Genomic DNA, 12,874 nt, shown 5'->3' with positions numbered 1-12,874 from the left:
GAAAAAGCTGCTTGCCAACTGCCAGCCTCCCTCCCTCCTGCCCCCCCCCGTTTTACAACAGCATATTCAAAGCTGGTAGAGGTCTATGTGGTACAGAGAACTACGGTCAGCATTCAAAATTAGAAAGTATTTATTAGAAGTAAAATGTTTCCAAGCATACTTTTAGCACAGCATCAGACTGAGCAAGGGATTCAAAAGAACTGAGAGAAACACAATTCCTCTGTCACTATCAGATGCTGGAATATAGGACAGGCTCTTAAGCTTAGGATATTATAAGTCTTACTGTTTGATGCTTTACCATCAAGAAAAATGTGCATTTGTTTGATGCATGTATCAATAGAACGCCACACAAAAAGAAGCTTGATGCAACCGTACGTATAATCATACTAACCTTGCTTTACCCTAGTGTTTGCTTAATGCACAAATTGCACATTGTAATGTGTGTGGGTGGAGGTTGGGGTGGGGGGAGAACATAAACTAAGTGGAAGCTGTGTCAACCTGTACATGACCTAGTTCAAGAATTAGAAATTATCCTAGGTAAGCCAGAATTTAGGAGGACTGAAATACAGGGCAGAGAAAGTTAGGAACTATAAAGAAGTTCGCTAGGGGACATAGTTTCCCCCTGAGGTGTTTTTTTTGTTTTTTTAATTTTGATTACCTGTTCTGACTTTCAGGTCTGCATCATGGGACAATGCCTTGACATTGAGAGAGCCTACAGATCCTCCAACTGTTCTGCTCAGTGCCCAGGACATGGGGTAAGATTTATATATTTATTACTCATCAAGACCAAGGGAATAATAATGTCCTCTGGTTTGTGATCCTTTCCCTCATCATTATTGCATGGAATACATGCATTTATTATCCTTTCAGTTTTCTCCCAGGATCTTGTTGCTCAGAGGACCATAGAGCTTCACTGACTCAGCTTCTGGCTCTTCTGCTCCTATTGTCACTTGCATCTTCCCCCTTCTCAGTGCCCCATTCCCAAATACCATCAAGCTTAGTACCATAAGGAAAAACGACATTCAGTATTTTGGACTGTAGCCATCAAGAGCAATAAGAGAAGAGGCACTTGGCATGTCAGTTTACCAACCATGGAACTGAATAACACAATTTGATTAGAAAAACGAAGGCAACATCAAAAGCCTTGTTATGTACTAATATTAGAGATGGATCGCTCATAATTTGTGACTAGTGTGGCTTTCTCAAAGTTTCTTCTCTCCGCCGCCCCTTAATCTACTTTCCCTTCCTTCTCCTGCCCCTTTTCTTCTTCCTCAATTATCTTGCAGCTGGCTGCACACTGGTGGGTGGGAAGAGAGTCCCTCTCTCCCTTCCCTCCTCCCCTCTCCCCTAGCACTTCAGGTGCTGTTTTGGCAGTGCCGAAGGTACACCCTAGGCACCCTGGGAAATGTAGTCTGCAATGTGTTTTCTGAGCCAGTGAAGATGTCAGGGACTGTAACATTTATCTTTGTATTGAAGCTCATATTTTGAGGCCAGGAAATATGAGTTGCAATTAGTTTTTAGCTGTGGGTGCATTTAGTGTTTAGCTGTTGGTGCTACATATGTTAATACTGCATTGTTTATTTTGCCAATGCATTTTCAAGAAATTTGCTATCCACTTTGAAAGCCAGTGTTTGAAAGGCATGACATCAATATCATTGTTTTCTAACTCTGTAATCTAATCCTATCACACTGTTTAATAAATGTCTAATACTGGCCCTACTGCATTGTTTTAAATTTTGTAATCTGCCTTAAGTCTCAGTGAGGAATGTGAGCTATAAATGAATAAATATTTGAGACTAACAAAGAGTTCATCTACAGGGGTGACCCATAGCCATTTTTGTATTTCCATGAGAGGTCCATGAGAGGTGACCCAAGGTGCTGCCCCAATGGAAGGATATATCCGGATTTAGTTTCACTTTGCTCAAGCAGGGCCTTAACAACTCAGAAAAGACGTGAGAATCTATTGTTGGCTTCCCTTTCATGTGTCCATTGTGAAGACTAATGTGAGATTTGTGCTTTCTTAGGTCTGTGACCATGAATTGCAATGCCAGTGTGAGGAAGGATGGGCACCACCAAACTGTGAAGACTCCACATGGAACAGAAGTGAGTTGAAACGGAAGCTCTCCCCTCCATACAAGACGGGACTACTTACCATATGTCCTGACATCATTACATAGTGTGTTTCCCTGATCTGTATAATTGATGACTGTTAAGAGTCAAGGGCAGGGAAAACAAGTCAGTGTGGAAATGGCTGGATGGGGGCCAAATTGTGCTACACTGTGAGAACAGAACTTCTCGCTAGGTTGCTATTTTTAGCGGCAGTCCTTTGTTTCTTACTGTATCAGAGCCAGCCTGATGATGCATGCAAACTAACCTAGGACGCTAGGCTTTAACGGGCCCTGACCTGGATGGCCAAGGCTAGCCTGATCTCGTCAGATCTCAGATCTCGGCCCTGGATAGGCCAAGGAATTCCAGTGTTGCTATGCAGAGGCAGGCAACAGCAAACCACCTCTGAACATCTCTTGCCTTGAAAACCTTTCAGGGTCCCCATAAGTTGGCTGCGACTTGATGGCACTTTCCACCGCCTCATTAGATGGAAGTGTATTTCCTTGCTCTAGCAGGCTAACTCTTGTAGTGCTGACTAGAAGCACTGTACAACTCAAAACTGAGCCTGGCTTTGGCCGGGGAGGGCGGGCTACAAATAAATAAATAAATAAAGTTGAAAATTTTAGGTGCCAGTTACTGGGCGGTTTAGAAGAAGAAGAGTTAGTTTTTCATATGCCGATTTTCTGTACCACTTAAGGCAGAATCAAACCGGCTTACATTCACCTTCCCTTCCCCTCCCCACAACAGACACCCTGTGAGATAGGTGGGGCTGAGGGAGCTCTTAATAGAACTGTGACTAGCCCAAGTTCACCCAGCTGGCTTCGTGTCTAAGAGTGGGGAAACCAACCCGGTTCACCAGATTAGCCTCCGCCGCTCATGTGGAGGAGTGGGGAATCGAACCGGTTCTCCAGATCAGAGTCCACCGCTCCAAACCTCTGCTGTTAACCACTGAACCATGCTGTTCATTCAGTGTGATTGTGTTCATTTAGTTCATTCAGTATGATTGTGTTAGGATTAATGAAAAGTCAACAAAAATAATTAAACATCAGTTTTAATTTTGTATGGTTAATTTTCAATGCCAACTAAATTAAATAAAAGTTTTTTCTAGATGTCGTTTTTCTCTTTATTGAATGTGTGTGTGGGGGGGAGGGAGTCATAGTTCACCTATGGTGTCAAAAACCCTTTGACTGGCCTTGTACTGAAGTCCTATCCTTAAAGTTTGGCTTCCATACCCAAGACCAGTATAACTTATTTCTTCTTAGATGTTGCTTCTGAAGGCTAAAATGTGAGAATCTTAAAAAAAAAAATCCTAGTTAAAGATTACAAAAAAATAGCTGGGTTGTGTAGGGAAAGCATCACAGGAATCTGGGATCAAAGCAAGTGTACCCAATCCAGTTGGATGCAATCCTGTGGGGTTCTCTCCAGTTCACAAATGGCTGTTGAGAAGATAAACTCCCACTTCTCCTAGGCAGGTGGGAAAGGTCTACGTTCAAAGATGCCCGCTCTGTGATTCATACTGTGTTACATAATGTGACGTAGTCCCTCTTTGACGAAATGAAGGATGGTTCATTTTGAAAGAGAATGGTGTCTCATACTGTATGAGTTTCCATTTTTCATTCCACCCTTTGTTCAAAAAGTTCAAGACTGTGTGCATGCCCCCCCTCCCCAATCCTCCCAATAGCCCTGTGTGGTAGGTTAGACTGAAAAATTATGTGAGTGTCCCAGGTCAAGCTACACCTGATATGGTGGATCTGTTTTCAGATCATCCAATAAGGAATCGAGGCTCACAAAGCAAGGGAGGGGTGTTATGAATTTGGACTGTCGCTTTGTCCCCTGACTGCTTTTAGTCCTGCTAGGCAAAAAGTAGCTAACCGGCTTGGGAAAAAGCTCTGGGAAGGGACTGGAAGAGTTAAACCCACCTTCTCCAGCACTGTGCCCCAATCCTTATTGCCCCTTCACTCACAGCTGCTTTTTGAGGTTGAATTACATAGTGGAGAATCCAGTCACAGCTTTGCAATGTCTGTCTATAGATATTTATACCCCACTTTTCAGTGGGCAACAAAGCAGCTTACAACTTACCTCTCCTCCCCTCCATTTTATCCTCACAACAACAAACCTGTGAGGTCATTTAGAGAGAGTGACTGGCCCAAGGTCAACCAGCGCGTTTCCATGGCCGAGTGGAGATCTGCAGTGCAATCCTAAGCAGAGTTAAATCTTTGTAAATCCATTTAAGTCAATGGGCTCAGAAGAGTGTAACTCTTAGGAGTGCGCACACTGGAACTCAAGGGAATTTTCTGTGTCACATATCAGGATTACACGGGCTTAGGGCAGCCCGATGTCCAGAGATTCTCTCTCTTTCTCTTTTTTTCACACAACTCCTCCTGACCAAATTAAGAATTATTTATGTCCTTTCCCCCCCTTTGCAGATATCATCGTCGTCACTGTTTCTGTGTTGGTGATCCTTATTGCCGCAGCACTCATCGGTGCTTTCTTATGCCGGTATTTGATTATGAAGAAAAAACTAAGCAGGTGAAGCCTTTCAGCAAATCATTGTCAGATCTACCAAGTAACTCTTTGGGCAGGAACAGTTAACCTTGCTGCTCTTCCTTTAATCATTGATTTTGGGGTTGGCGAGTTTTTGGGAGGTGGCCATTTACCTTTGATAACCACTCTCTATTTACCCAGTCCCCTTTATTTAGCAAAAGTTCCAGCCGATCCCTTGGAAACTCAAGGGAGGGGCTTGAGAGCCATTCGCTGGTCCCCTTCTCTGGGCTCTCTCTTGAAAGTAGTCCTGAGCTCAAAAGAATGTCACGCTACTTATATAGCGATTAAGAGTGCTACAGATCATAGGAAGGGGATTGGTCTCTTTTCTACACTGATGAAAAATTTCTCTCCATTCCTGCTTAAGACACCTTTGGGTAAAGCAGTCCCAAGAAATAATAAAGCAGTCCCAAGAAATAATAAAGCAGTCCCAAGGTTTGATGGAGCTTGTAGGGCTGCTAAGCATCTAGTATCTCAGAATCTGCGATTAATGAGACAGCTTTGTTCCGATAGCTTGGTGAAAGATCTCCTGGTTGCTAAGAGGGTTTATAAGCAAATTGTAAAGGAAAAGAAAGCTGCTGCCAGAATGAGATCATGGCAGTTGTTAATTAATGCTGCCCGGTACAATGATTCTTCTAGATTCAGGTTGCTTGTTTCCTCTTCTCTAAAAACGAGAGGTAGTTTCCTTTATGCTATCACTGCCCAGAATTGGGTATCATATTTTTCATAATTGTATTCTAAACTGATCTAGACGTTACAATGCCTCTTGATTTACCTGAATGGCAACCAGTTCTACGTTCGGAGATAGCGAACCTTATTAAAGGTCTTCACACTCGGAAGGCTGCCAGCCCTGACGGCATTCCAGCATTATCCTCTTAATGCACTTGTGTAACTTCCATTAACATTGCTAAGAGAATATGTATTTTTGTTCAAATGGAAGCACCAGTCCACTGTGACTGGTTTTCTTATGATGTTAGCAGCTGTGTCATTATTGTATTTTTATTTTTAAGCTTTGCTGGCTGCTGGTCAATGTTTTCTTTTTTAAATTAAACAGAAATTTGGTATTTAAAATTGCTTTCCTGTGCTAGGTTGAGAAACTTAGTTTTCATAGAATTGTGATTCAAAGGGGAAGAAGTGATCAAATCAGGAGAATATCATGTTTACCCCCTTCCCCCCTCCATATACAATCCAATGTGCAGGTTCTGATTAAAACTCAGATGCATTATGTTTTTCAATGAATATTTTTTCTGTGGTTTCAAGCAAATTTGTGTCCATGTGGGATTCTAAAAGCTGGGAAAATAATATTTCCCAGGAGCACCTGCTCAGATTCATAGCTCCAGGAGCAATTGTGCAGAAAAAAACCAGAGGAGGAATTTAAATCAATAATGTGCTCACCTTTTCAGATTTTGGAACGCTTCAACCGAAAGCTAGGAGTGAGGACAAGTAAGATTCAAGAAGACAGCAAAGGGATAGAAGAAAATAAAAACTAGAAAAACACAGCTAGGAAAAGACAGGGAAGGCTTGCCAGAGGCATGAGCTTTACAGACTGCATTTTACAAACCGCAGGAACTTCAGAAAAGGGGTCTCGACTGCAGGAGAAAAAAATAAAAACACAAGAGAAGGGGAAAGTGTGTGTGTGTGTGTGTTTGTGTGTGTGTGTACCAGTCAGTTTAAAGCTGAAATCCTAAGGGGTCTGGAGACCCAAGTCCTATGAGGAAAGGATGAAGAAGCTGGGCATGTTTAGCCTGAATAGGAGACGACTGAGAGGTGATATGATAACTGTCTTCAAGTACTTGAAGGGCTGTCATATACAGGATGGTGCTGAGTTGTTTTATGTTGCCCCAGAAGGTCCGACAAGAACCAACAGGCTGAAATTAAATCAAATGTTTTTGGCTAAACATTAGGAAGAACTTTCTGACAGAGTGGTTCCTCAGTGGAACAGGCTTTGTCAAGAGGTGGTGGGTTCTCCTTCTTTGGAGGTTTTTAAGCAGAGGCTACATGACCATCTGAACAGCAATGCTAATTCTGTGAACTTAGGCAGATCATGAGAAGGAGGGCAGGAAGGGTTGCATCAGTGTTTGGCTCTTGTGGCCCTTTCTTACATGCCCAGGGTAATGCTGACCACCACTTTGGGGTAAGGAAGCAATTTCCCTCCAGGCCAGATTGGCCAGGGATCCTGGAGGGTTTTTTTTTTTTTTTGGCCATCTTCAGGGCATGGAGTAGGGGTCACTGGGGATGTGAGGGGAGGTAGTTGTGAATTTCTTGCTTTATGCATGGGGTTGGACTAGATGAACCTGGTGGTCCCTTCCAACTCTATGATTCTATGATCCTCTGCATCAATTGCAAACCCTGTCACAAATAAGCTTACTTATGAAGGTAATGTGCACGGGCTGCAGAACCAAGTCGTTCTGCTTGGCTAGGCTGCATGAGGATCAGATGTTATGCCTTCTAGTCTCAAACATGCCTTTTCTTTGGAATGGAGGCTGAAAAAAGAAAAGCCCACCAACCCAAATGGCACATGTGCACCAGCCTTTTGCATTCCTCAGACTTAGAATGATAACCCCTCCCAAATGGGGTGGGGGGAAAGAGGAAATAAGATGTTTCAGAAGCCATTGAGGAGGTTGACTTTTTAATACATTTGCTGAGGTGTGTGTGAGTGTGTCGCGGCTGCCAGACGTCTCGCAAGCCCATGAAGCTGCTGCCCCCATCTGCCTGCCGCCCGGGGCAGGTGCCCCCCTCCCCCCCCCCCGATCCAACCCTGGGGAGAGGCAGTTTTCAATAGAAAAAGGAGCCTGTCTGTTTGCATGGCAAATCAATCACATTTGAAAGCCTTGCAACTCCAGGGACGTTGAGGCAGAATCCATGTATCCTCCTCACCATAGGGGGACTGGTCCAGACTTTGATGCTTTTAGAACTTGGATAGCATCCATACAGCAGAGAAAGGTCTTTCCCAGTCCCCGTTCCTTGTGTTTCTTCTAAGCTGGAGATGTCAGGAATTGAACCCGGGATTTTCTGCAGGTCAATCCTGTCCTCTGTCACTGAACCACAGTCCCTTCCTTAAGCCCCTGCTGATATTTAGTGCTTTTCTGACAGCATCCACAAGAACGTGAATGGATCTGCAAACCATGGCTTCTCAGGACCAGAACAAAAGAGAAGACAGCATATGAGCCCCATATCTGTTCCTCAAGAGGTGAGAAACAGCACAAAGTGTTTAAACAGTTGATGAACAAAATATTAAATAAATAAATAAAATGTTCCCATTGTCTTCTGTTTTCAGGTCAACCCTACAAGTTTACGTATTCCACCGCCTCCACCACAAGCAAGCAAACCGCCAGTTCGTATTGTAAGTAAAAAGCGAATTGAATCTATATCACATATAACATTGGCCATAATAAATATTGCTAACACAATGAAATATAACGAGCAAAATGTAAGATAAAAGTGATGTGCAACCTCTATACTTATATATCTCACATATTTACTTACTACGGAACACTGCTTTTAAAATTTTAAAAATAAATAATAAGGCCACATAATAAGCCTCTGCAAATTAAAAAATGGAAAGATTACATGTCACAGAAAAAGTAAAATAAAATCCATTTCCTGACATGCTACTTTTCCACATGCAGGGATTTGTGTGACTGTGTGTGTGAAGAAGTACAGCCCGGGAGGCCTTACCATCTGTGTTTCTACTTGACTAAATTAATGCTTGATGTTTGGGTTTGGTGGTATGAATCAGTATGCAAATTTCCCCCTTTTCAGTAACACCCATCTAATTTGTCTTTCTATAATTCCTCAGCAAATTCCAGGTGAAGAATCCCCACACAAGCTGGGCGGCTACCAAAATGCCAAAATGGTAAGAACATGAGGAATCTGAGCATAAAAAGAACCCTGCTGGATTACACAAAGGACCCATCTAGTCAGAAAACAGAAGAAAACAGAACCTTTATTGGCATTTACAGTAACAAAACGGCCCATCTAGTCCTGCATTCACAGTTAGCAATCTTAACCCTCACAGAACTAAAATGTCCAGGGTTCCTTGGGACACAGTTTAGGCTCAGAGTCCAAATCCTGTGTCCTGTGTAGCAGTCACATGTGAGGTGCAGGTTCTACTCATTTCTTATGTGTGCAGTGCCCATTTCAAATTGTGATTGTAGAAGGGGCTTCCCCCTGTGCCATTTTGTTGACCTGGTGGCGGTGCAATTAGCTCCACTGGAGAAACCCATGAGTATGCATTTGGCTGCTAAACCAAGTGAAGTCTGGGACGTAGGTATGTAGGGTTGCCAACCTCCAGGTAATCAGCACAGGAGCGAATGAATATTACAAAGTGCAAATATTTATATAAATCACTACAACATATAACATAGAATCACAACTATTCACTTACTGCAACTAACAATCTAAACAATCTATCCTACTATATACAATGTATATTACAACAATCTGGCTGAAACAAACCAGACTGAAGATTCAATGTATAGGTTTAGTCCTTAGGTCATTTTCAATCATCACAGGGAAGTTCTTGGTTCCTCTTCAGGCTTTAAAAATAGTATTTCTGACGTTATCGAAAACAATGTCACCATGAGATGATGCCAAAAATTGATTAAAGAAGGGATACGGCCGTTTTGAATTCTTTGGCTTTAGAGATCAGTTCGCCTGGAGAAAATGGCCGCTTTGGCCATTGGACTCTATGGGATTGAAGGCCCTTCCCTCCCCAAACCCTTCCCTCCTCAGGCTTCGCCCCCAAAACCTCCCGCCGATGGCGAAGAGGGACCTGGCAACCATATAGATATGGCTGGAAAGTGAGGATTGCTACCTGAAAATTGCTGCAAACATTGTCTTTGGACATGAGGGAAGAAGAAATCAGCCTCGTCCTTCTAAAGGAGTCAACAGCTTTCGCTCCAACTTGATATACCTCTCAAGACTGAGGCGAAGCCCAGCCAATACCTGCTGTCTTGACTTCTAAATCAGGTGCAAATGTGGTTGGATAAGCCTATTTCTTTTTCCTTTTCTTCCAGCCAATCATAAAACCGAATATTCCACCTCCTCCTGTTCCAACTGCCAAACCAGCTTTGTCTCCTGTTACAGGCAGTTCAGTAAGTCGGCTCTTGAATAGTCCTGAGATTTCTTTCTGTGTTCGCCTTTCCTAACATCAAGGTGCTACGTGTGCCAATCAGTGCTCTTTTTGGGTTGTTGTTTTTTCTCTGGAAGATGTACGGGGAAGGGGAAAGGCCTGCGAAAGAGCAGGGAAGAAGGGAAACTCAGGAGTGTGCTACCTCCGCTTTTTATGTTGTTTGAAAGAGCCCCAGTGCAAAATTTGCACCTCCTGTAATGCTAATTTTCAAGGCTTCCCTTAGCTATGGATTTTTTTTCTTGTGAGGTTTCAGAGGGTAGCTGTTTTGGTCCGCAGTAGAAGAGCATGACTTGAGTCTAGTAGCACCTTATGGACCAACAAGATTTTTGGGGTATAAGCTTTTGAGAGTCAGAGCTCCCTTCGTCTTGTGGGGTGTGGTCTTTATGCAAGGTGCTTTGAAAGAAATTTACTTCCCTCATGAGCATGAAGACTGTTCCACTTCTCTTCAGGTCAATTTAATTGAAGTTATTTGACATAAAGGGATCTAATCAGGAAAATGTGGCACTTCTCTTACAGGTAGCAGAAATAAAGCATGTTCCTTCTGCTGCCTTCAAACGTAAAGCAGCTCCTCCACCTCCACCTCCGGTAAGGCGTCTGTCTGTCTGTCTGTCTGTCTGTCTGTCTGTCTGTCTGCCTGCCTGCCTGCCTGCCTGCCTGCCTGCCTGCCTGTCTGCCTGCCTGTCTGTCTGTCTGTCTGTCTGTCTGTCTGTCTGTCTATCTATCTATCTATCTATCTATCTATCTATCTATCTATCTATCTATCTATCTTATCTAATCAAGGCGATTCCTCCTCTGGCAAGGAACTTTCCTCTCTGAGAATGTGTGATGCTCACAGAACAGCAAGCTGTGGTAAGGAGTGAACCAGTACTTCAACTCCCTCTTGTCTTCCCTGCCTATAGGAAGAGCCCGTTAGAGGGAGCTTTTAGGGAGTTGAACCTGGCTCCTGAGATCTCCATGAAATCAAGAAAACCATGGGCAGAAAGGGAATTCTTCCTCTACTTCCAGTCCCAAGCTCCTACAGGCTGCACAAAGACAGTCTTCTGGGCTCCTGTATTTTTAAGAGTTGTGTAGGAGAGGAGAAACTGGTCAGGCAAGATTGACCAAGCCCCCTCCCCTGCACAACTGGGAAAGCTCAGGGGAGCTCAATTCTCCTTTGTAACTATGGTCACTGTCCTTTTACTAGCAAAGATTTATTACCATAGTTGACATTCGTCAGAGTAAAAAAATAAATTAGTAACGTTATCTTCCTGATGATGGAAAATAGCTTCCATGTAATGGGGCACTCTGTTTCTGTCATTTATAACTGCTAGATGCTACAGATGAAATGTATAACAGTGCAAAAGGTATACTTATGGTTATGATGATGATGATGATGATGATGATGAAGAATTTGATTTCTATCATGCCCTTCCCTGACCAAAGTCAGGCTCAGGGTGGCTCACAACCAGAAATACAACAATTAAATAAACAATACATCTTAACAATACAATCTAAATTATACTTAATATCCTATTATTTAAATTCTAAAAAATTCTAAACATTCTAATTATGTAAAATTATGTATTTGTGAGCTTCCTTTCATTGCTATCCAGAAGCAATGATGATACATACATGTTATATATACATTTAACAATATACATTTCACAGATACATTACTTTATAGGCAAGATTATAGTCTGCATGGAGAAACATGGACAGGCTTTTCTTTTAATTAACAAGTAGTTTTGGGAGACATTTTCAGAGGAGGGACAGCAGAATGGGGGAGATTACTCAGTCCCCCCTCCCCCAGCTTGCTGGTTTACTGTTCAAAATTGCTTTCTCCAGCCACCTTTAAAGGTCTCCATGGCCCAAAAACCCTTCCCACACACACATGTACTGGAGGCGAAACAGTGACAAACCTTTTCTCCCATCATGGGAAAAGATGGGAGGAAGAGAAGGCAGTCATAAAGAGCTGATTTTGAGCGGGGAAGTGGTAAGAAGGGAAAGAGCTCATCAGCCCCTCTGTTGGCCACTGTTTTGCCTTCAGTGACAACCTCCGATGCATGTAGGGTTGCCATGTCCCTCTTTGCCACTTTGGGGCAGAGCCTGAAGAGGGCGGGGTTTGGGGAGGGGAGGGACTTCAATGCCATAGAGTACAATTGCCAAAGCAGCTATTTTCTTCGAGAGAACTGATCTCTATCGGCTGGAGATCAGTTGTAATAGCAGGAGATCTCCAGCTAGTACCTGGAGGCTGGCAACCCTAGTTGCATGTGGGCAGTGGCTTTGGGGGGGGGGCAGGAGTTAGGCCATGGAAACCTTTAAAGCTGAGTCTGAGTTGCCCCTTGAACCAACAGCAGCGTTTTCCTAGCTGTGGTAATTCAAGAACAAGTCCTGCTGAGTTTGGTGGGACTTGGTGTATCTAGGATTAGTGCCCCAGTATAAGTCCTCTTAGACTATTACAAACTCCCAGTCCCCCAAGCAATTCCTTACATACATACAATCTGATTTAGGAAAAGGAAAAAGCTGTATTTCTGAAATTACATAGGTTAATGGACTTGCTGCCTGGTCTGGGCCCCACTAGACCTCAAAGATTACTTCCCCACCATGCTTGGACCCCTTTTAGGATTGCACCTTTAGTTTGCCATAATCCCTTGCTTTCTGGTTTTATTTTATCACTTCTTTGTTTTTCCCTTAGGCTTTGAAACCCCCAAGTAACCCCAAAGTGTGAAGGCTTGGACCAAATACTGTTCTGGGATTTCAAGGAGGCATTTCATTTTCCTTGGTTCTTCCATTTGCAAAGGAAACAGAATGGCTGATAGCTTTTGATGGTTCTAATGGCTTTTTTTCCCCTGCAAAAGAAATGGCAGCATTCATGTTTGCTAGCTGTCATCTGGACTACTGACTCTCAAAGGGGGAAAATGGAAGGGAGCTTCTTCAGCCTGCTTCTGTTATAACCATAGTGATAAAATCACGAACTGGGAGATCCTTGTGCACTGGGAGCACTTTGTGAACTGTGGAACTGAGCCAAGTAATGTTATGGTCTGAAAGCGCTGGTGGTCCTTTAGCAATGGCTCATGCCTAGCCTGTATCCCACCAATGCCACCCATCCACCAG

General features: G+C 43.2%; 1 protein-coding gene across 1 annotated transcript in view; it reads left to right on the top strand.

Annotated features, from left to right (window-relative positions):
- LOC130487413 (zinc metalloproteinase-disintegrin-like MTP9) overlaps positions 1 to 12,589 on the top strand; it is a 52,929-nt gene extending 40,340 nt beyond the window's left edge. The window contains exons 16-24 of the mRNA XM_056860904.1: positions 675 to 755; positions 2,025 to 2,103; positions 4,533 to 4,635; positions 7,741 to 7,837; positions 7,925 to 7,990; positions 8,447 to 8,503; positions 9,666 to 9,743; positions 10,298 to 10,366; positions 12,456 to 12,589. Of these exons, the coding sequence (XP_056716882.1) occupies positions 675 to 755; positions 2,025 to 2,103; positions 4,533 to 4,635; positions 7,741 to 7,837; positions 7,925 to 7,990; positions 8,447 to 8,503; positions 9,666 to 9,743; positions 10,298 to 10,366; positions 12,456 to 12,488 (663 nt within the window). The 3' untranslated portion in view covers positions 12,489 to 12,589. The remainder of the gene's footprint in view (positions 1 to 674; positions 756 to 2,024; positions 2,104 to 4,532; positions 4,636 to 7,740; positions 7,838 to 7,924; positions 7,991 to 8,446; positions 8,504 to 9,665; positions 9,744 to 10,297; positions 10,367 to 12,455) is intronic.
- The last annotated feature ends 285 nt before the right edge of the window (positions 12,590 to 12,874 follow it).

The sequence above is a fragment of the Euleptes europaea genome, chromosome 14 (genome assembly GCF_029931775.1).
Source record: "Euleptes europaea isolate rEulEur1 chromosome 14, rEulEur1.hap1, whole genome shotgun sequence".
Classification (NCBI taxonomy): domain Eukaryota; kingdom Metazoa; phylum Chordata; class Lepidosauria; order Squamata; family Sphaerodactylidae; genus Euleptes; species Euleptes europaea.
This window is presented reverse-complemented; position numbering and strand designations above follow the sequence as displayed.